Source organism: Hetaerina americana, unplaced genomic scaffold (assembly GCF_022747635.1).
Source record: "Hetaerina americana unplaced genomic scaffold, ioHetAmer1.1.p SCAF_2, whole genome shotgun sequence".
NCBI classification, from domain to species: domain Eukaryota; kingdom Metazoa; phylum Arthropoda; class Insecta; order Odonata; family Calopterygidae; genus Hetaerina; species Hetaerina americana.
This window is the reverse complement of record NW_027286763.1, coordinates 86,835,645-86,860,465: the sequence shown is the minus strand read 5'-3', so window position 1 is coordinate 86,860,465 and position 24,821 is coordinate 86,835,645. Positions and strand designations below refer to the sequence as shown.

General features: G+C 41.0%; 1 protein-coding gene across 1 annotated transcript in view; it reads right to left on the bottom strand.

Annotated features, from left to right (window-relative positions):
• Positions 1-24,821, bottom strand: part of Oatp33Ea (Organic anion transporting polypeptide 33Ea) — an 82,593-nt gene that overhangs the window by 16,707 nt on the left and 41,065 nt on the right. The window contains exons 4-9 of the mRNA XM_071585736.1: positions 21,069-21,287; positions 17,399-17,539; positions 8,430-8,684; positions 7,611-7,775; positions 5,826-6,018; positions 331-517 (exon numbers count right to left, since the gene is read on the bottom strand). Coding sequence (XP_071441837.1) covers positions 331-517; positions 5,826-6,018; positions 7,611-7,775; positions 8,430-8,684; positions 17,399-17,539; positions 21,069-21,287 — 1,160 coding nt within the window. The remainder of the gene's footprint in view (positions 1-330; positions 518-5,825; positions 6,019-7,610; positions 7,776-8,429; positions 8,685-17,398; positions 17,540-21,068; positions 21,288-24,821) is intronic.

Below are 24,821 nucleotides of genomic sequence, written 5' to 3'. Positions count from 1 at the left end.
AAAAGCTCTCCATGAAACACCCCAAGTACGATGGCCCCTACCATGATCTATATAATGATATCGGGATACCACTAAAATATCCGGCCACCTCTGGGATTAGAACCCAGGACCTCAGGGTGGAGAGCCAGTACATTAGCCAACGCACAATCCTGACCCCATTAGGTTGGTGCGGTGGCTTGTGCACTGACAACCTGGAAAGATAAGCTCAGCGACGGCGTAGATATATGCCTTGCCTTATCATGACCTAAGAAAATAATGAGTAAGCATCTCCTCTCTCAGTGACAGTGATCATGCTGCCCAAGTTAATTTTCGTCCACCCTTGTCACTTACCCTGGTCACCCTTTTCGTCGGGATGAGGACACCTGGACTGTTGGTGACAATCTTCTCGTCGACAAATTTGCAGCCGGCGTAGCACGCCGAGTAGAACGTCATCTGTCCGTCCGCGGAGCAGACGGGCGAGTACCTGGAATACTCATGGCACCCGCACCCGGAGTTGCACTCGGAGTTTAGCGCCATGCTTTAAAGGAGAGCGAATGAGTTTTTATTGGGACAACTATGTATTTTATTTAACTCTTATCAAATATTTCCATCCTTACAGATGAATGTAAGCAATGCAATCAAAGTCAGATTTTACACGCATTGGTTGCAAATTTGCGTTTGCGTTCAATTGTTTTCCAATCAGGTAATTTTCTTGAAATTATAATTTAATTATTCCATCTGCAATCCCGAGATCTTTTTTCAGAAATAAAATACCAATGTCTTTGCATTTCGCCGTATCAATTATTCATTTAAACAAGAAGTTGAAAATGCAAAGAATTTTTCATTAAAACCATCACGGCTAAAAGCATTGTTTACATTAGAGTATGACTGAGTTGTGAAAAGTATTTTTACGTCAGGCAGTAATGTGTTCATTACGATTATTGCTTCTAGCACGTCTTTCAATCGCAATGTGTTTACCGCTTATCCAAATGAAAAAAAGCCTACAATTATAAGGGGTGGATATTATCTGAGCCTTGAAATGGACTTATCTTTTGTTTGTATATATTCGTGTGCGTACATATACCGTAATTAAAATGGCCATTTAATTTACATTGTGGATATATTATGGTTTCTTTAAAAGTTTAGCGGTCTGCTTCCCTCCACTCGGAGTCTGAAATATTGATTGAGAGATCTGCCTTGCTGGTTTTTAGTTTTTAATTCCACTTTTTAGAATTTTAGGGGATCAACATAATGTTTCTCATTGAAAAACGGGTCGCTGAGATTTCTCGCAATGTAGCGAAACCCGAATAGGAAAAATAAATTTTACCGTCCAATTTGTGATAATAAGGGTATCTCTCATTACGCAAAAAACCTGACCCCTTAATTACTGACTGGAACGCTGGTACTTGTACATCTGTCTGGTGGTTCCACTGCTCTCAAATCCTCGTATCGCGAAGGTAAAAATGGAATCATGAGCACATCTCCACCGGTAATCTGGGGCGTGGGCTATTTGCACGGTCAAGAGCATGGGTTTGAGGTAAGCGTCAAATCTCGCCTTTAATCTGTCAAAGTCTGACATGAGTATGTATGAGTCTCTTTAAATGAATTCGGATCTGTCGAATTAAAAGTGGGTTCTGTGAAACTTGTTTCTAAATAATTTTAAAGGGCGGGATCTCTTTAGCTTTAAGGGTGACTGTTGATATTTGAAAAGTAACATTTCTACCGTGTTCCGTGGAATTTCAGACCCTCGTGGAATTGTTTATCGGATACCGCAAAAAGATAAAGGGCATATCTCCTTCCTGCTGATGGGCTTCTAATGTGGATTTCCTTGAAGACTACAAAAGGAGATATTATTACTTCAGATGCTCCTCTTTCCCTAATTTTTCCCAGAATACATGTAGAAGAGAATGGCATTTTCCTTGATTGTGAACATTCTCTGTGAGGCAGCAATTTGACAGCTGGCTACGCAAAAGCTGGTGAGAATAGAAGGTTCGTACTACTAAACCACATTGCAACGCCGTCAAGGAAATCCAAAGCTTTCGTGAGTTTTACAAAAGGATTCGCGTTTCGAACGCAAAAATGAATGCTAAAGAACTTATGTGCAGTCATTCGCCATAAATAGTTTGTTAGTGGGCAGGTCTGTTGCTGATTAAATCTTTTCTATTCAACTCACCTGAATTACTATGGTTTGGTGGTGGAATCGGTTAACCCAACTGGACAAGGGATATCCCAAATTCATTTGTGCCCTAATCCCAGTCAAGTTAAACGTATTTTCTTGATAAATTTTCACACATATGAAATTGATACTGCAAAATAATAATGAGTGGTCAGATGTTTTAGTTTGGGGACCAGCAAATGGTTTATTATTTGCATCCAAGAATTAGTAAATTTCATATTTAATTGCATCAGAGATATTCAGTATTAATGTGAATGTGAGGGGATCTAAAACACCAAAAGATGTTTTCTTTAACGCAGGGAATTCGTTCATCATAAGAGTATCTTCTTTAAAGGCGAGTGTGTTCTATGGTAAAGGAAGAAATACTGCTGTTTTCCTTGTGAAAATCGCACGCGGATCAGCAGTTAATTGCCTGTTTCTGCAAGAGGAATAAAAGCAATTGCAATCCGTGCAGAGTGCAAGAAACTTTTTTAATAATGAGTTCGGCCTGTTTAAAGATCTTGAAGACTAATTTATTGATGCAGGGCAAGAGAGTGCAGAAGGAAAACCCCTGTGATTTCTTATAAAATTGAGGAACTATTCCTAATATCTAGGAAAATTGTGTCCTATAAAATTGTTTCTGTAAAAAAAGAGAAAGTTTGGGTGGCAGTTATTCTACAACAGGACACTTAATTAGTAATTTACTGTTAGGCTTATGGAAAACGACTCCAAAAATTTTAAATTATCTAAAGGAAAAATTCCTGCAGAAAATAAAATGAGTTCTAATGGGATATTACATTTAACAAGCAAACCAATCAAGTTACGGAAAAAATTACCCATTAAAATAGGTTATCAACAATTGTTACCATCATATTCAAAGGCAATAAGTAAGCATGCATGTGTACAGTAAATGCACCGCTAAAGTCATCCTTGATTAACAATATTCGTAATATGTAGCTGGAATATTGACCCAAACTGTACAAATAATCACATTAATGATAAGTTACTTAATAAAACTAACTAAAGTGATGAGGAAGATATGACATCATTGAATACAGCGTATAACTGAGAAAACTTAATGAATGCGTCGGCATCCTTTAATAAACAGAGAAATCATTTTCCATTGGTGTTTTCCGAATTTCGGATAATATAAATGTATAATGAAGACAATGTCCTCATAAGGAAGATAATGAGTAAAATATCAGGCATTACTTAAGCATTTTGTGGAGATCAGATTGATGCAGTGACAATCATGCTGGCTTCCCACCCCGTTGAGTTGGATTCGATTCCAGGCGGTGGCAGAGTTTGAGGTATTTGGAAGCCTTCTTGGGTACCATTTGGAGAGTAACTCAAGTGGAATACTACCTTGATCAAAAAGTTCCCGGAATAACCACCGTGTGGCGCTCCCATCATTTCGATTTGAGTTCTGTTTTTTTTGTTAAATTGGTACATCTGTTGTTGATATTCCCTTTAAATCTTAGTGTCATAACTTGACATTTGCAAAAGTTACGGTCGGTTTTCGGTATGTCCATCAGTGCTTCCTGCGATTTTTCCATTACTTCCTCTCGGCTGCTAAAACGCGTTCCCCGTAATGGTTTTTTAACTCGATTGAACAGAAAGAAGTCACAGGGAGCCAAATCAGGTGAATTCGGTGGCTGTTGGATGGTATTTGTTGCATTTTTCGTCAAAAAATTACGAATAATGATAGCACTGTGCGACGGTGCGTTATCATTGGTGCAAAATCCACGAGTTTTCTGCCCACATTTCTGGTCTCTTTCGGCGAATTGCTTCACGCAAACGTCTCATAACTCCCAAATAATACTCTTTGTTTACTGTCTGGCCTTCTGGCAAAAATTCATGATGCACTACACCGTTGTAATCCATGAAAACCGTCAGCATTGCCTTCTTTTTTGACTGAAAACGACGTGGTTTTTTTGGTCTCGGCTCATTTGGTGAACGCCATTCACTTGCCTGATGTCTGGATTGCGTGTCGTACTCATAAACCCACGTCTCGTCTCCAGTAATGATCCTTTTGATGAATGTGGGATCGGATTCAGCCTCGCAAATCATGTCTTTTGCGACGTCAACACGGTCTCTTTTTTGCATGAAATTGAGGTCTTTTGGCACCGACTTTGCTGCTACACGACGGAAACTTAAATCATTAACCACAATGTCTTGGGCGGATCCATAGGCAATGTTCAAGTCCTCCGCTATTTCTCTGATGGTTAATTTGCGGTTATTGACCAACATTTCTTTTACTTTATCAATTTTTTCACCGACTTTCGATGTCGATGGTCTGCCACTGCGTTCATCATCTTCGATTGACTCACGACCACTTCTGAACCGCTCGTGCCACTGGTAAACGACCGTTTTTTTTAGAGAATCGTTGCCGAAAAACTTTTCCAACATTTCCAACGTCCTCCCTATGGTGAGTGACCAGCTCCTCGCCGGTCTTTTCGCTGCCCAGCATTCCTGCTCTTCAGCGATGATCGATTCGGCTTTTCTCCCGGGGTTTCCTAGGGACCCCGTTCGTGTCGTACCATTTCGGGGCTAAATGGCCCCGAAATGGCCGTTACACTTACGCCGCTTCTCCGGCGGCTGGTCTTCCTTTTCCCCCGTCGCTGCACGTGGGCGTGGATGTTTATCCCACGGGCAAACCACGACATCAGTGATGCCGCGGAGTTCCCCGTGGGTGGAGGATGCCGCTTTTCTCCGGAAGGCCCGCGACCGCTCCTGAAGCGTGTTTTCCAGGGGTTTTATTCCGGAAAGCGACCAAAGCGCCTCGTTCCCCGGAATCCATCCGATCTGCAATGCTGCTCGCAGGTTTCTCCTGTCCGCGATATACAGCCTGCTCCTTGCGCCGTCGCACATGATGCCGCACCAGGCGGGTGCGGCATATGCAAGCGTTGGTCGTAGCACCGCCGAGAAGAGGTTGAGTCTCCTCTGCAGAGGAACGCAAGGATTGCAGAGGATCGGGGCGATAGCCTGCCGCCGGGATGCCGCGATGCCGGATGTCCTCATCACATGGTGCCGCATGGAGAGACGCTTGTCGAGGACAACGCCCAGGTAAAGCACCGTCTCCGCCCAGTGGACCTCCGTCGCTCCGACGAGGATTTCGCCGGGCTCCTTCGGTCCCTTGGAGAAGACGATCGCCTGGGTTTTGTCCTCGTTGACACCGAATCTCCATTTTGAGTACCAGCCGACGAGTTCGTCGACCGCCCTCTGTCACTAAATCCGTTTTTTACGCAAAATTTAATACAAGTTCGTTGTTGCAAATTTAAATCCATTTCTGAAATTGTAAAAAATCGCCAACACACACAGAGATAGATGTACTCTTGGCTACGTAACTTTTGCAAATGTCAAGTTATGACACTAAGATTTAAAGGGAATATCAACAACAGATGTACCAATTTAACAAAAAAAACAGAACTCAAATCGGAACGATGGGAGCGCCACACGGTGGTTATTCCGGGAACTTTTTGATCAAGGTAGTACGCCGTCCGTCGGATGGGATGTTATAATTGTGGGGCTAATGCCGACACCGGGTTTCTCTCCACCCTTTCCCATTTCCTGAAAATCCTACCCCTTACAAATTACCCTCCGAACGTTTACGACTCAAGCGACGTCTTTAGCTGTTGGTCGCCTCCCATTTTATGTACTGAATTACATATATCGTCCCGCCGTGACTCACCTGCCATTGCTGGCGGCTCCGTGGAGAGGAGTGGTCGCGCACCCTAGGCCGATGAAGCTCAGCTCCGCCATAATGTAGCCGATCCCCACCAACACATTCCAGCCGAGGATTAGACGCGGCCTGGGCCGGAACTTCGAGATGATGATACCGGAGGCGAGGAAACCGGCCACCATCGCCAGAATACCCGCCGTACCTTGCAGGAGAACAAACGAGAGGTGAAAATTTGGAGTGAATGATGCAAGATGGATCGATTTAGGGATTTGGACGGGAAGCTAAATTGCTTTTTCTCTATTTAAGAGGTCTGATTATTCAAGTGTAAAAAATGATGATTTCGAGAACACATTCAGCTCTCAAGAGAAATAGTTTTCCTCCACGTTGTACATATACTGCTGTTGTAGCGTGGCGACGCCTGACATAACCAAATTTTGATCATGGTGAAATCTTTGGCTTTGGTTATTTACTCAATTTTTTCCTCAAAACTGAATGATCGATCGAATCCTGCAGGAAAAGAAAGCACAGTTCCGTTGTTTTAATCTTGACCTTCCCTAGGCGCTGTCTCCTAAGACTGAAGGGAAGGCTCCCCCACGTTCAGAGCCTGCAGGCCGCCCTGCTGCGCCCACGCCCTTTAGTAACTTTGGAAGGAAGATGTGCACTTCTTCGGAAGGTGTTTCGGGAAATTTTGAGACCTACAGTAAATATAATGACATCACATTCATTTCCGATCGAGTGTTACCAACTTTATTTGGAACATTTTTTTAATAGATCCCTATGATTTGGCTGTTTTTTTAAATGCCTCGCCACTCATATATTTCACTTCAGATGAGCAATCAGTCGCGAATATTACACAGTAATTTTTTTAAACCATGCATAGAAATGGTGAAATAAAAAGGCCACAATGCAGGTTCTTATGAGGAAATCTCATGATTTCTGTACTCGACTGTGGATGTCATTTGAGTCTCATGTGCGGTGAGCTTTATCATATCAGTCTTTTTGTTGATTATCGGTGGTACTGTAGGGCAACTTGAAACCCTTTGGATGACTGAGCCCAATGCAATTGTGACATTTCTCTCATGATTGTGAAGCATGGTTAATGTAAGCTGTGTTTCCAGCACCAGCCTCACCAAGCAGCCTTGGCAGTAGGTCTTTCATTGCGAATCGGGGATCGAAGATTTAGTTAATTGAAGTTCAATGATGTGTTCGAACTAGGTTAAAACAAAATGTGCTGGGAATGAAACATTAGGATCTCTGTCTTTGTTTGATAATGTGTAGAGTAATACCCATGGTGTTTTAAAACAATAAAAGAGCCTCTAAAAACTCTCTTAGGTCTGTCGTTCACACACCTCCTTGCGATACCCCAGATTCTAGAAATCAGTACCACGCTAGGACCCACCCATCCCATTAAAATCTCGAAACTTCCATACCATCAAACTCTGTCAGCTGCACAAGTTTTTGCGTGGTTAAAAAATGTAACTACTTCTTGATTGAAAAATTTGAATGCATTTAAATACAGATATTTAATTTAACTCAAGACGAAATATTGAACACAATAATCACGCCCGGGCGAAGCTTGGCACCACAATTATTAAACCATAAAATTGAATCGGCACGAAACAGGTCACTGGTAACCCCCTCCTCCTAATTACCAATGCTAACTCTCCAGTAATCAATGTGTATTGACCAGTTCAGTATTAATGTGTACTATTAAGTACTATATTTGCCACCCCGCACCACAGGGGTGCACCTTGAAAAATGGGATGGTCAATGCAGTTTATTTTGAAATCTCACCCGCAATGATGCTCGCTCCAGCTGCCGATTGCTGGAACTGAGTCTCCATGTACTTCGTGGAGAAAGTGATGTAACCGGACGCCCCGAGTACGTAGAAAACTCCAGCAAAATTGTTCACCATTAATATTTTATTCTGAAGCAACCTGCCGAGTGCCGCAGGGAAGTCTTTGGGGGCGTGGAAAAGAAGAAGAGAAGTTAGATGGTCAGTCAAGAAGTTTTTCATAATATTTAACAGTAGAATAGACACCGAAAATTTGGCAATTATAGTCTCAAAGTGCATTGGATGACCCTTAAGAGTTGATAGTAATTTAATCCAATTTGGCGTTATCGATGAGAAAACAGGACAAAGAACCCCTGGCTATTGTGACAATACTTCAGAAAACATGAACCGCAATCGATACTCCCGTATCAATATTGCAAAAATCAACCCTCCATGGACATACTTTTTCAAACAAATTTAGAAAGATAATTGATGCAGGTCCACATACGAGTATCCTTACATATGTTTGTGGAATATACGATACATATGAATATGTCATTTTATGTTGTAGAGAATTCAGTTATTTATTCAATAGTGTCATTTTATTGGTTTTATTTCATTGTTTTGTTTTAAATTTTGCCTAATTTTAGGTAATAGTAATATTTATTATCTTTAATTTTCAGCTTTTAATGTTTAAAACAGACTAAAATTAAGATGGCGATTTTGAGTTATTGAAGGTTTCCAATAGGTGCGCAGGTCGTTTTCCATTGATTCAGTCCGCCAAAGTACGTTCAAGATGCAGTAACTGGGTTCTTCAGGATGTCAGAAGGACATTTTACCTTTGAGCTTCGGGGTGTGTTCCTCGCCTTTAGACCGTTCCACGTCCTGCTTCCTCCCGCCCGCCCAGAGGGCCGCGCCGTCGCCAGCGACGGAAGGGACCTTTCCACCCTCCACGTTCAGAGGCTGGAGACTGTCCTGCAGCTCCCTCGCCCTGTCGCTGGGCAAGGACGGGGCTCCTTTCTTCGGGAGGTGTCTGGGAAACATGGCGATCAGGACGGAGAATACGAGGAGCGCCACAGTCAGGATGATCCAACCTGGAAAGGCGGAGATCTGTCGTCGATTTTCGAAAAAAATAAGATTGTTATTTCGAGTCTCTTCCTTTGAGTTAATTCTCACGTGTCTATATGGTACTCTCTTCATGTCAAGGATATATCGATTAGAATGTAGGGAAGATCTTAAGAATTGGTACATATCGCCCAAGACCTTGAGAGTTCAAGTCTATTTATTTTTTAGCTGATTTTATTTTTTCGGAAATATATTTTAACCGCTACTTTTTCAAATTCTTCATACCTTCGGATTGAATACTGTTGTTGGTACTTTCTACTGAATTAATTATGCTGGAAATGTACTGCGTTTGATACCATAGCGGTAGTTGATTATCACTTGTTCCGTTGAAGAGTTTACACCACCAGTTACCACTCTTTAACTTTTAAATGCTGTTTTTATTGGATATGGGATGCAATTGATGTTATGCACACGTAAAATTATTCTCATTTTATAAGACTCGAACCCATTACGTGAATGGCACGAGCTAAACCACCGAGAACACCTTGAAAATTTTCATTTATTTTCATTTTACTAGTTAAGTTATTGTTATCATTCAAAGGAACAGATTTTGAATCCAGTATGCGGATTACTTGTCATCTGTCCTTCATGTGGATATTATTATATTCGTAATCTAGGATTTCTATATTGTGAATCACAAGTGCCAATTTCGATACTTTGTTAGGGAGACTTTCACTCTCCGCATTGTTAAGGTTAATACTTTTGCATCTTGGAGAACACACTGACTTCGGGTGAGCTGTAAGATAACATACGAGGAGGGTTCCTCTTACAATGAGGCGGGTTTTTATTTTTGAAAATTACGATTGGGTGTTTATCTAGCTTTACCCATTGTTTCAAAAACTCGATTTGAGTGTAAAATCTATTATATATTTAACCTATACCTAGATCCTCCCAGAAACATTTCTTTTGGGGGGTTGGAGGATGCTCGTTGGACCCCCCAACACCCCTCATCATTTTATGGGGGTATGGCGTATATATAAATATGACCCGGGACTCAGACAGTGGGATAGGGCCTCACTGGTCCTGGTCTGACTGACTGTTTCTGGTATTCTCACTATGGAAGTTCTTTTGATGGTGTGCCTTCACCTTGATAAGTTGGACCTTTGGCATGTGACTACTTCTACTACTAGTAAATACTGTCGAAACACACGTGGCTTGCATACTCGCTTCATGGTAGTGTGGAAAGGAAAAATTGTGGGATGAGATTGGGTGCTCCCCGGTGAACTCAATTCTCTTTTCCTGTATCTCGCACAGGGAGTTTTTGCCAAAGTTTACATTAACATTTTTTTGACATAAACCATGTTCACTCCCCATTCGTAATTTATAGAGGCTTTTGTAATAGTTTCCTCCAAATCGACGTCGCTTTAAATACAATTCAGTGTATTTTGCTTTGTTGTGGATTTAGTTTTAGAGGTATCTGAACAGTTGTTCTATCCTCTTCTATTTAGTTACCCATTACTAGGTATAATGCAACCTTGTATAAGGTATTGTTGCTCCCCACCTGCATTTATCAGCATCCGAGATAATTGCTGCTTTAGATGCTTTTTTCACATGCTTCCCCTCGTATCGAACTTATTTAAGAGACAATGAATTCTGATTCCCTTCAAAATAGGATGAATTGAAATTTGTTCAGGGCCTGTGGTATTTGCATGATACTCTGCTATCGTACTCAGTCACAATCACATTCCTGGGTTCATTATTTGTCGAGACATATGTGTGTTCTACATATGGTATTTGGGCCGCGTTAGTCAGGGGGTAGAGCGTTGGACTACTGTTCCGGGTTCGATTCCCGGGCAAGGCACTCTGGGCACCTGTAGCTCCACCCAAGCCATGTGATTTTTCGGGTACCAGATACTCCTGGGAAACCATAACCTGCACAGCGAAAGGAACTGCCCCCCCTACCCTGATGTGTGAATTTCAGACGCCGTCGGGCTTAGTATTAGGTGAACTCGACCATCACCTACCAAACCGACCATCGGGTTGATTACTGTGTTTATAGTTATTTATATGGTAATTATGTGTATCCTATTGCATGCATTGGCTAGAGGATGAGGAAACAGGTCTAGGCGGAAGTTTTTTACCAGTTGAATTAGGCGGGGTTGGAAAATGAACCCTTGTGAACGCGTTGGGTTGCTGAACGGGGAGGGAAGAGGGATTGAGTTGTCTCGTGCCAGGGTATACAAATTACGTGGGAGGAACTTGTACCCCGGAAGGTGCCGTTTCTTCGCCTCTGGGCACCCTCAACTTCACCCAAAGTGTGTGATTTTTCGGGGACCATATCTTCCTGAGGAATCAAAGGCTTAATAGGGAAAGGAAGCGGACCAAATTTATACCCTTTTAACGCGTGAATGTCACATACCCTTGGGCTTTGCATTAAGTGAGCCCTGTTCTCACCCATGAAGCGAAATTTCAGCTTAATCATAGCGTTTTGTTATGAGTAAGTTCTGCAACGAGGTACACTACGCTCGTTATAACTCAAGTGTGCCGGTAAGGAGGATTAACAATGTCGGCAGGTATAACAGAAGGCGATTCAACCGACGATTCCATTCGGGCGTGGCGGATTCAGTCTGGTGCATTAGTACCATTTTAGCACTTTGCCTCTCATCTGTTTATGTTCTCTAGCGTCCCGTAATTTCCCTTGGGGATCAATACACCCTTGCGGGATTTGATCCTACTTTCTTACGATCCTGTGTAAAATCTAAGAAGATGGTCCGATGGTGTTATGCTCATGAGCTTTGATGCGGGTGACTATGAGTGTCCTTGGTTATATCCAGCCTGAATATGAAATTTGTCAGAATTTTGAGGAAAAGGAACGATGGCCGCCTACACTCGCTTCTTGGTTGCGACTCGCTCAGCTTAAGTGATTAGGACGTGAGCCCTTTAGCTTCCTTATAAATCTTAACTCCAACATAATAATGATGCCGATTTTTCCTGAACCATATTATGATCTGCTGGTAATACATTTTGGAATTACTCGTCATTTATTTCCCATCTATTTTTAAAACTTAAAAATCTCTGTGCGTAATATGCCAATGTGCTATACACTTACACATGTGTATACACATGTGCTTTATGAATTGTAATCTTGCAACTCCAACAGAAATTATTATTAATACGTACAATTCGACCGAACTTCGATTAAATAAAACCACAATGATCCAGTACTACTGACGATGGCGTGATAAATGTATATATACGAGGGTCATCCGGAAAGTAGTACCCGTTCGTGCCGCATGAAGTGCTGACGACGCGAGTAGCCGCTGGACGAGGTCAGATAGCTTCAGTGGCTTGTCTGCCTTCTCTGAGCCAAGTTGCGTGACGCTAGCATTGCCTGTGTTGTTTCTGTGATTGTTTACAATGTTTAAAAAAATTGAGAACGCCGCCAGTTGTGAAGTGAGGGCAGTGATTAAATTCCTCAATGCAAGAAACGTTCGCCCATGTGATATTCATCGCCAATTAAAGGAGGTGTATGGAGACAATGTAATGGACGAGTCGTCTGTTCGGCGGTGGTGTCGCAACTTCAACATGGGGAGGGGGAACACACACGACGATGAGCGTTCGGAGAGACCGTCTGTCATTACAGACCAACTGGTGAGCTCAGTTGACGAATTCGTGAGGAACGATCGGCGCGTCACAATTGATGACATCTGTGAGCATTTTCCCAATGTTTCTCGAACAATTGTTCATGAAATTGTTAAACACCATCTGCATTATTCAAAAATTTGTGCAAGATGGGTCCCTCGCGTATCTCAATGAGCTGGCGGCGAAGGACTATGCAGCAGGAATACAGAAACTTGTCACACGTTATGACAAATGCCTTAATTTGCTTGGAGATTATGTTGAGAAGTAGTTTAAAGTATCCTCTTTCAAATAAAATTTTTTATGTTTGTTAATATTTACTTTTGTGTCTTTATTTCACGAACGGGTACTACTTTCCGGATGACCCTCGTATTTTGAGTATTGAGTTCATTTTATCCGTTCAAGTTATGCTTTCAAAGAAACATTTGTCACGCAAAGGAGGACTGCTTCGATGTTCGAAACATCGATCAGATTTGAATCCCGGACTCACCGGTCACCAATCTGAGGTTCTACCCTCTAAGGATACCATATCCATTTTGTGATTGATGAAGCAATCAGTGACTGACGAATCAATTGAATGAATTGACATATCACTGATGGCCGATGAATCAATCGGTGAGGTCAGTTGGCCTCACTGAAATATACCATCAAATTTACGACGAGCTTCAAATCGTTGACCTCCAAACGTGTCTGTAATGTTTTTTTTACTTATCCCTATGGAGGATTTACGGGGTTTTTTTCCTTCACTTCAAATTTTCAAATGTACTTAAAATCATATGGTAGAAACTAAGCTAGTGCTCAAGCACTCTTTCAACCAGGAATCACCCCCTTCGAGTGGTTTATTATCATAAGAGTAAATAGGAATTTCTCCATGCTATCACTCTCTCGCACTTGTACACGATAAGAAAGTACAGACAGACATAGATTGTGTCCATAACACAATAAAACCCACGTATCCTAGCGAGGGAGATGTAATGGTAAAAACTACACACCAGATGTTTCATCTGCTAAGTCAGATAAGCCAAGCGATTGTGCTTTTCATTAGTGCGCAAATATTTACCGATCATCACTGCGCATCGATGGATTTGTCGTGTGGTGATGTGTGGAAATGATGTCTAACATATGTGGCGGCAGTTTGTAGATCAAGGTTCGAATTCTGACCTGGAATGTTTATGAAGAAATAATTGAATGAATACTAGTTAGTGTCTTTATCAATTAAACCCACGTGCGTTCCTACGCAGGCTATTCCTCGGATCCATTGGTTGAGCGCGATTAAGTCCACCACGCCATCGTTTGCCCAGCAGCTGCGATTTAATCGGTTACTTAGTCCGCCCTAGATGCATTCGAAATATCTGGGGTTGACAACGGAACCCCTTTGAACTTCCCACATACGTTTTCGAATACTGAATTTTAAAGCTCCGTAGTTTTCTTGTTTTGGTCAAGGACAGGAGTGAGATGGGAAATGGAGTTAAGAAACGCTGCCAAAGGTTTTATGCGTCGTTTCCCGGCAACGCTCCCTCGGGGATGGGATGGTAATATTCTTGAGAAGGCTCTAATGCGGCCGCGAGACTCAATTGCTGGCGCCGCCTCCCATATAGAAGTTAATTCAGTCCTCCCGTTCTCAGCCCCACTAGACAATTTTTCTGGCGTTTGCAAAGCTTTGGAGCTATCTCGTGTAAATGCGCTCACCATCTCCAATTTTTCGAAAGTGCTACCGATTATCTAGTTTCCTTATCGATGGAATGCATTCCCTCCATTAGCCTACACGCTTCATTTCTCTGTGCTATATTTATGCTCCCACTCTTGTGTCCTCGTGATCCATATTCGATCTTTTGCCGATTCTATCAATATCTCGTAATTTATCAACGCGTATCCTTGGATACAGATTTGCATACGCAAATATTTGTAATATAGGAGCCGAAATTCGAAACCTACCAACGTGTTAGGACTTCAACTTTATACCTACGTACTGTCTTAAAATACATTAATTAGCTGCCACAATGTGTATATAAACAAAAATTTCAATACATTCTTTAAACCAAATCAACGCTTAAATCTGTCACATTAGAGTTTCAGCTTTATTCCTATATCCTGGATTTTCTTCCTCCTCTTTCTGCCTCCTCTTGATGGACTGATGAAAATGAAATAATGCGATTTTTTAATATTTAAAAAATAACTTACGTTATATAGTACCCTCTCATTGCCACCATCGCGCTAAGAATTTCATTTATTGCGGTAGGCATTCCGTTTAATTTTCCTTCGCAAATCTTTTCTCATTTTTTTTCATGATCATCGTAGCACTGACTTCTTGCTCTATTTATACTACCAGGTATATTCATAGTCTCTATTTGTTATATGTTCGCATCATAATATTTTATTATCACGGAATTTTTTCGGTTTCTTCATACCGTTGGCGCATAATTAGTTGTCATGCACGCCCTTCATCTTTCATCAATCAACATTTTGTCTAATCTATTTCCAAATGAAAATTACGAACGCCCATTTGCATATTTTAATCTGCGCACACTGAGCTGACTTTCATTTCAAAAGTTTTTCACTCTTGGATCTTTTCAATTGTCTTAGAAATTAAATGAAACAATTATCATTAAGTGGTCCATATCTTAGGTCAAATGCATTATTTTATATTAAATTGCCCGACACGCCAAGAAAAAGTTCGTATTTATATTTCCGATGCTGGTGAATTTTTTCCAATAAAATTCAAGGTTACTTATCGTTCAAAGTGTGAAACGTGAACGGCAGCATCGTCGACCATTTCCCATCGAATTAGTTGGAGATAAATAATTCACAAGTATGGTCAGCTGTTGATTGTTTTCATTTTGGGGTATTTTATCATGTAGGTCATATCGGCATTACGTAGTTATTTTCCCGAGTCACTCTTTATTAAGGGAAATCTAAATTATTCTAACGCTGTCGAAAGAGCGAGAAAATAAGCTTGGAAGAGTTTGTGATACATCTTACTTTAAATTTAAGATAAACTTTCTGAGATCAACTTTCACCACTCGTTAACAAAAATGGAGAGGTTAGGGAAACACCAAATCGAATTCAACATAAATTAATGAAGGGAAAATCATGTTGGAATATACAGCCTTGTATGCTTTGAAAACGAATTTACTCGGCTTAAATGATCTGGTTCATGGAACGTATCTAGGTCTCCTCCAACGACTGCTGCGCACGTGCCGGTCGGTATTTGTGTCTCGCCCCCGGAGGCGGGTCACACCGCAGCGCGAGGTTGCATCTCATCCTCGAGGATTGCTTCAGGGCGGGTTGCCTTCTTGCTTCTAGCGTGTGATGGTTTACCTCTTCCCTCCTGATCGCACTGGATATGCTGCAGCTATGGAAATGTTGGTTTTTGATATTAATCCTCCTCAAAACAAATTGTTTCTTTTATTTCACCTTATTCAGACGGATACTTGGCCTACATAAAAGTTATTCGGTTCCCTTTCGGTGTAAGAACAGACTAAACAAAATCCCCATTTTCGGTTATTCCAGGGACTTTCTCTGTTTTACTAATTTCCTCCCTCTTGTTGCATATTTCATTCCCCTCTACCGCATTCATATATTGTTTCATTGCCTAAGTTTATTAGTTTTCTTTGTCTCGAGTCTTCCAGCACATTTACCCATACATTTCTCAGTCCGTCCCATTTACTAACATCCCATTCACTCTTCGTGAATATAATATCTTTGGTGATTCGGATCTCATACCTTCTCATAACGTGGCCAAGCTAGAGTAACATAATTCTTTCATTCTTGCCAATCTGTACATTCAAACCACATTCTTTCATGACCTACTAATTCCTCAGGCCATTTCTCATATTTTATGCACGCTTCAAGTAATCCATACATGCCTCATTTATCCAAAATTTAAGGATGCCCTCTAAAAAGTTCCTACTAAGAGGATCAGGTCGACCTCCTCTGTTAAATCACGAGGATACGGGTTGGTATTCTGAAACACACCTCAAGCTCTATACGTCATCGCAAACTCTACCCCCTTCCTCTTGTTTAGGTTAGTTTGAGCAAGCCTCAACCCGATCTACTCCGTCGGAGGGGTAAGTTCATTATGGCAACTTCTTCATGCTAAATCGAGTAGTAACGGCATTGCGTGGACTGGACTTAAAGCTTGTAGTAATGAACGGCTGGAGGGAATTCCTATTTCAATATAATAATGATGACACATTTCTCTATGTCCGAAGGGTCCGCTTATACTAGACAGAAGTGATTGATTTATGTTTTATCTGAAGGAGAATTTCTGAGTACGCATCGTTTCTCAAAGATATTTTAGGAATGTTTTATTACCGATGATTTCCGCTGAAAATTTCGATGTGGGAGGATTGCCTGTGCAACCAATTATGAAACCAGTATCTCGAAGATGGGGATTTGCTCTTCAAACGGGGGCGGACTGTTTGATTTAATACCCATAAAAATTATATTGACTTGTGTTATTTCCGAATAATGTAATTACAAGTGAGGCTCTTCCATATTAATTATTATTAGATGAACTGGAGTCAAATTGGGAATGAACAACGAAGCAAAAATAAATCTTGTTTCACTTTGTTGCACTTTTGACACAAAATTTGATTTTGATAAAATTATCATTAAAATGTTTGTGGGCCAAAATTATGTCCACAGTCACCTTTTACTATTATTATTATTATTTCTAACTTTAGCTACGCTGCTCGGAATAGTAAAATTACATGCACCTATTTATTTATTAAAAAACCTAATATTTCTCCTGTCATTTAGCGGTTTTTGAATGCATTTTTTAATTTATTAACGAATATCTATTATTGTCTCCTTAATCACGCTTACAAAATATCATGAAATTGTAGTTTGTATGACATTGGAACAACTGTCACTTCAGTAACGCGTAAATGAACCCAGTTCTCCATTGAGTCGCCGAAGAGGAGCGTTTTAGAATACCAATTATTTACCCTCATCTCTAAGGAGTGTCTAGACTTCATTGAGAAAAAAGAATCCCACGCTTGAGGAACATTTTGGAACACGGCCTTCATACTCACTTGTTACATGTTCGTACAAAAAGTACTAGATTGGTGTACTGAGTACTAGATTGGTGTACTTTACCCACCTAGCCACCAAGCTCCTAGCCACCTGGGGTCCTTCTTCGTGATGAGCGGGGTGAGGGAGGGGTCTATGTACAGGCTGAGGCAGGCCCATCCGAGGAGGAAGCCCAACGCCGGGCCCACAGTCCGCAGGGCAAGCACCACTCCTGGAGGAAGGGAAGGAGAGAAAGGTAAAGAGAGAATCCATCGCTACCCTCGCATCTTCACGGAAACGGCTACAAACCCACTGGTCCTTTGAAGCGAACCATTTATATCGCCGAAATAACAAATTTCCACTTCGTTCCGCGACATCATCATCAATCAAGGTCTGCCCCAAAAGTAATTGGACTGAATCCATTTAAAAAATATATGGCAAGTATTGATACATTCACTCAGAAGTCTTCGAGGTATGTAGCACCCTTGTGCGTCCACACACCGCTGTCAGCGGGTTTTCCACGCCTCGTACGCCTTCTGAAAAGCGGCGCCCAGAATGCTGCTAAGCTCCTTCATCACGGGCTATTGTAACGCTTCCACTGAGCCGTGGTGACGTCCTTTCAGCACGGATTTGAGGCGGGGGAAGAGGTAGAAGTCTGGTGGGGCATTGTTTAAAAGATTTGGATCCTCACTCACATGGTCGAGAAGCTCTTGGCCGATCCGGGTACGAGTTTCCTTTTGTCCATCCGAGAGCACTCGCGACACCAACTTCGCAAACACCTTTCTCATGCCCATGTTTTCGGTCACAAGTCGATGCACTCCACTTTTAGGGATGGAAAGTTCATAAGAAACAATGCAAAGACTTAATCTACGATCTGTGTCCAACAACCTTCTCTCTTCCATTATTTTCGTCAATTTTGAAGTCATCGAAGGGCGTCTTGAACGTTCGGCGTCTTCATCTTCTCTACCCTCACGAAAAAAGTTGTGCCACTTAAAAAACACCCGATGTACGAGGTCTGTTAAAAAAGTATCGCGACTTTTGTGTTTTTTCAAAAGTTATTTATTTATTCATGAATATATATTTTGTCCACTTCAAAGTAATCCCCATTAGATATTATACATTTGTGTCAATGTTTCTTCCAATTCTTGAAGCACTTCAAAAATCATTTTTTGTGATCTTGTTCAGCTCCTTCGATGCGGTTTTTTCTCGTCTATCGTAGCGTAGCGTCGTACTTTAATGAGCCTCTTCAGTTTCGGGAACAAGAAAAAGTCACTGGAAGCCAGATCTGGGGGATACGGTGGCTGCGGCATCATTAGTGTGTTGTTTTAGGCCAAAAATTCGCGCACAAGTAACGATTTGTGAGCAGGGGCGTTGTTATGTTCATAAGCCAATTTTCGTTCTTCCACAAATCCGGCATTTGTGGCGGATTGCTTCGCGCAAATTGCGCATAACTTGCAGGTAATATTCCTTATTTACCGTTCTACCCTATGGTAAGAACTCATGATGCATCACGCCCCTGCAAACGAAGATAACTGGTAGGAAAATTGTCACATTCGACCGAACTTGGTGCGCTTTTTTCGGTCTTGGCTCGTGCTGCAGCTTCCATTGGGATGATTGAGCTTTAGTTTCCACGTCATAACCATAAACCCATGATTCTTCACCAGTTATGACCCTCTCGAGCAAATTTGGGTCGTCGCGAACACAGTCCAACACCTCATTAGCAATGTTAATGCGTTGCTGTTTTTGGTCGAAATTGAGCAATTTTGGTACGAATTTCACGGTGACACGTGTCATGCCCAAATCATAGGTGAAAATCGAATGGCACGAGCCAATCCATATGTTTTGGTCCTCAATAACTTCTGTGACGATGATTCGACGATTGGCCAATACTATTTTCTTTACTTCATCAATTTGTTCCTATGTTGTTGACGTGCTCGGGCGTCCGGCACGCTCTTCATCTTTCACATCTTCTCGGTCCTCTGAGAAAATTTTGTACCATCGAAAAACGTTGCTTCGGTCTAAGGTAGCTTCTCCATATGCCACAGTCAACATTCAGAATGCATCCGCCCACTTAATTTCCTTTTTCACACAAAATTTAATACAGATTCTTTGATCCATTTTTTGGAACAGGCTAAAATCGAAGACAAGCCAAAACACGTCCAAGCAAAACAGCTGTCAACAATTAAGTGAACATTCAAAATGGCCGAACTTTTGGGCCTAAGTGAGAGACATAAGTGCCAATATAACGCCACAAAAAAATTAAAATCAAGTACACGCAACCCGCGAAAATTCAAAATTTGCGATAATTTTTGAACAGACCATTTACCTATGGCGTTATCACCATTAGCTGCCTTGAGCTTTTCACGAGTCTTCTAAAGACGACGATCTATCAACATATCTTTCCCGGTTTTTCCAATTTTCACGCAAAATTTGATGACTTGCGATGGATGTTTCAATAACTGGTTCATGACAGAGCGTAACGAGGTCACGTTTTAGAAGTTGCACAAACGAACGATCTGCACCCCTCAAAGGCTGAGAGCCAATCGCCACTGGCCTTCAGCCTTTCTTAAGACTCCCCTTCCTCAAACCCAGCCAGAGAAAACGCCGCTCGTCCGTCCGTCTTACCAGGAAAAAATAAGCCGTACTACCTTCTGGACAGACCTTCTAGGCGTCATCTGCCGTGGCTGGCAGGTCCGTAGAGGCCTCTTCTCCGCCCATTAATATTTGAGTTTGCTGTTTACGGTCTTGGAACTGGTCGCCGAACGTATTTCGTAAACAAATACTGCCTTACTGCTCGCTTTCGGCCTTTCTCAGCTTTCATTGACTTGGGTTTTGGATTATCGCTCTGTATGTCGTGTGAAGTGAAGAATATAGTATGTCAGAAGTAAATTAAAAATGAAGAAGTCCATTTTCCATAACTTCTTTTTCATACAAACTTTAATACGACGATGTTTAAAAAAAACTTTTTGTTAAAAGCTGAAGGATGTGGCAATATGTGACACATTTTTAGAAAATGAGTTTACTGTTTAAATATCTAATTTATAGATATTGAAACTATTAGTATTTCTGTAGTGGGAAAGAAACTGAAAGGAGCAATTGCCATATTTTTCCTATGAAATTCCAAGTCCTTTGTTTACATTGGCGCATTCACATGACTGTACTCAGTTTTTAAGCGCACTAAAACAAATCAGGCAATTCGTTCATGATCCTTTTTACATAGGATTTCTCCCAGCAGGCTATTCCTTTCGTGCTTTCATAAACCAATTAACTTCTTACTAAAAGTGTCTTCAACGTCTATTATCTTCGGTCACCGTGTGATTATAATGTAGGTATTTCGTGCAGAGAAATGTAAGTTATACCTTTTCTAATACGAAATTTTGATATGAAACTAATATCGAGGTAGCTAAGATTTGTTGACGTAACAATAATTATCAGGAATACTGAATGATACAGACCGTACCTGGTGTATCGATCCATGTCGATAATATCTTCAACATATAGCATATCTTTCAGGTCAGATATGGAACATTTCTCATTACGTCCATCAACAGCACTTCCAACATCATCTATGAACCATTTCCAATATCAAGTGCATAATTCATATTATCAAATTGATGCTTATTGAATCTCAATACGTAATTGTACATAAGTTCATCACATTTATCCATACCTATAGGCCGACATGAAAAAAGTTATCGATATGATGTCACTGTGCTAAATCATCACACCGCAGAGCGGTGGGTACTCGTGTGGTTGCTTACCTAAGAGCATGGGCGTCTTCCTTTTGGCCGTGTTGTCGTCGAGGTAGGTTTGTCCGAGTGCGTAGTAGAGGGTCGTCCCGATGCCGAGAATGAACTGCGAGAGGAAGACGAGGGCAAGGGGCATGGCTGACAGGTCGCCGCCCGCCTCGCAGCGACCCTCATCGTCCGGCGGGGCCGCGCCTTCGACCACAGGGTCCCGGGAGCACAAGGCGAGGGATTCTGTGGCGGGGGAAACAGGAAGACATTGAACAGGATCGGTCACATTTAACGACGTCGCAGCATACGGATACGCACATGCAATGAGATATATTATAATGACATATTTTCTCATTCCAAGGAATCCGTTCGAATGGAATCGGAGTTCCGTAAGGATCTACACGATTAATTGGAGATTAGCTGACCATAGCTTCCTGTGTTCGCCTGTCATCACGAAGAAGTCACGCTCCAAGGAATCTGCGCATCGAGGATTTAAATAGTCACTCGATAAATAGATTGGTAAACATACGTCAGCATCAGTGGAATAAATGTTAATGGAATATCATTACAGAAAGTAGGCCTGAAACTGCGTAGGAGGAATATTTTTAACTTATCTTAAGTTTCTAAATTCAGCCAATACTTGCGGTAAAATAAAATTTGCTTATTATAAATTATTTTTTTCTAGGGCTTACTTAGGGAGCGTTGGGCAGTGCTGTTGCAACTCCCAAGACGAAATAACTACTTCAAAAAATCGCGTCTGTGTTTGAAACCTCAGTGCCCGCTTAATTATCGAGCGCATTTCCCAACGGGTCGACTGTAGGTATTCTCGTCTTTAAAAATTCAATCTTTTTATGATTTTGTCATAATTTATTTCACTTTATTGAGCATTTGTTATTGATAATATTATCCATCCTATATTGATAGTTTGATTATATTTCATACTGGTTTGACCCAGCCAAAGAGGGCGAGAAATAACTAAGGCGACACACCACTGTCATAAAAATACAGGTATTTCAAGTTTCCACGCCTCATGGGTCAAGAAATATTGGGCAATCAAGCAGCTCCGCCGTCAGTTTTTAGTGCAGGATAATAGCTCGTCTACCGCTCTCCACGAATAGCGGACTGATTATGCGTAATCGAATCCGCCCGGACTATAAAAAGACGGAGAATGTTAGGCGGGCATTCCTGAAATGTATTCGGGTCGTGTCTGGACCCCAGATCTCCGTCGATACAGTCGGCGGACGTTACTAGAAAGACGTTAGAATTAGAGAAGGTGCCTTCAAGGTGATGGAAACCTTCTTGTACGTAGGTAGTATTCTCATCGGCAAACTTTCAGATGCATTTCACCCGCAATTCGCTCGCCATTTTGGAGGACATTCGCATCAAACCTTGACACCTATGTATTATGATTATAAAAATAATAAAAATTCGGCGATGGCGACTTCATCAGCTTTCGTCAGGGTAAGCAAGAGTGGAGTATATCCCTTTTCAGTTGAGTTGATGAAAAACAGATCCGTACGCTCTCCAGTATCTCACAGGAAAGAGTATCGAGAGGGTCCCCTCTCGAGATCTAATGTAGCCATCGAGGGCTGAATACTGAGGGTATTTCGCGAAAGAGTTAAATTAATTATCAAGCCTTCGAATTCCTTACAGCGAACTGGGAAACGACTCCGGGAAACTTTTGAAGGAACAAAAAACAGATTATGGCAGTACTACTGAAACAGGCAATCGTGCTCTATTGCGAATAAGTTCGGATAGCTGTTAGTGTTTAATAGTGCCTACTGCTACTTATTGCTGCAATTTATGGCGATTGCCAGTAGATTATTTTTCACCTTAAATATGTACGAATGATACTGATTTTTGTGGAGCTTTTGACAAAGAAGCAATATTTTCTCCTACTTCAACATACGTTAAATTTTAATATTTTAATTAAGTGCAACATCTCTCCAAAGTATTATTTAATAAAAGATGATCTAGGCCTTAAATATAATTAATACATTTAGGGTTATGACGAAGTAAATATATTAGTCTATAAGCCTAAGTACGAAATCCGAGCTAAATATTTATCAGCATGCTGAATTCCACTATTTTTAGAGAAAATAACTGAGTTCCAGGTTAACTTTGAGAAGAGAAGTAATGAAGAATGCATAAAAGAAAGCGCTTGATGATATATTAATATATTCTCACTTAATAAGATAATTAATTGCGCATATCAAGTGAAGGTAACCAGGAAGGTTAACCGGCTATATCAGTAGGAGTTTCGCAATATCAAAACTATAGGAATTGACTTGACGGCTTCCCATAGCTTTCTTCTCATATATACTATCACTTCCATCGCCAACACACGACTATTCGAAGACGAATGAAGAGTTAAGCACGAGGCCAGGAACAGCAAAGTGCACTAAAATTAGTATTCACTACCCCTCAACATTTGATTAATTCTTTTGGCCGAAAATGGTGAAAAGCCCTACTACACGAAACGTAACGATTATTTTCAGATTAAAAAAGCATTCCTTAACTACAATTAAATATATATTGTAAAATTATCGATGAAAAATGAAACTGAAAAACACGAAGTCGCTAAAGGTAATCGGATTACTTGTGATCTATTATATTTCGTTACTGGCAAATAAACGAGCTTGTCTTTAATTTTCATCGGTATTGCGTTGAAATTAAGTGGAATGATAACTCCCGTTGAATTTAATTTCAGCTGTTGTTGTTTATTTGCTATTCAAAGCTGTTGTTATCGCTTCAACAGATTTATGATCGTGATTCACGAGATATCCCGAGACATGTGGAATTCTTCCCCTATTTTCTTAATGGCGTAATTTTATGAGTTCAAATTGAAATTCATTCGCTTAGACGTAGTGAAATATCTCCGGTCACCAATATCGCTGTCGCCAATATTGAATCTTTTACTGCTGTTACGACACAGAGGAAATAGGCATCAGAGCTGGGAGAGTGATTGGAAGTGCACGTGGAAAAGGCGCATTGATTCATGATCAAAAAGTCTTTACCCGAACATAAAATTTCGCGCAACATGCTTATTCGATTTATTATTAAGAAAAGCAGCAGATGTGTGCGAAAATCGGCCGTGCGGGATTTGAAGATATATTTCCGAAGTCACGTATTTACTCCTTTACGCCTTTACTCACGTCTTCGACCAATACCCTCCTTAATATCTGCCACCCGAATATTCCCTCAAAAGGGTTGTGTTTGAGAATTGCGACATCGACCACCATATGTCATGAAGGAAAGTTCACATTTGTTCGGTGGGATGAAACTCTCTCCAAAGCAAGCGGTAACTGGAAAATTTATTTTTTACTCTCACAATTATCTGAGTCCATCATCCATTTCCTGATTTCAAAGTTTCGCGATATTTCTGGCGTTAAATCGAAAATTGCATTCAAGAGAGTGGATCAAGAAAAAACTGAGCAAATATCCATGCATGTAGTTTCTTATCAATTCAAATTGGGTGTTCGGTAGCTTGTAGTTGATTTGCTTCCTTAAAACGATAATGATGAATACACTATCTAAAAAATCATTCCTTTTTTACGAGTACTGTCCTCTATACTTCTCTAATTATTTCCTTGCCTATTTAACTACCTGTTTTGCCTTCGCTTCGCCATTCTCTCTCTACCATCATTGAAACACCACCTTTCATTGAGTTCTCGATCGTCTTTCTGCCTAGGTTAATTCTCCTTTAGTTAAGAAAATTATGTCTGCCATAACTTGGAGAGATTTCCAAATCAATTTAGCAACGGAGGTGAAATTTGT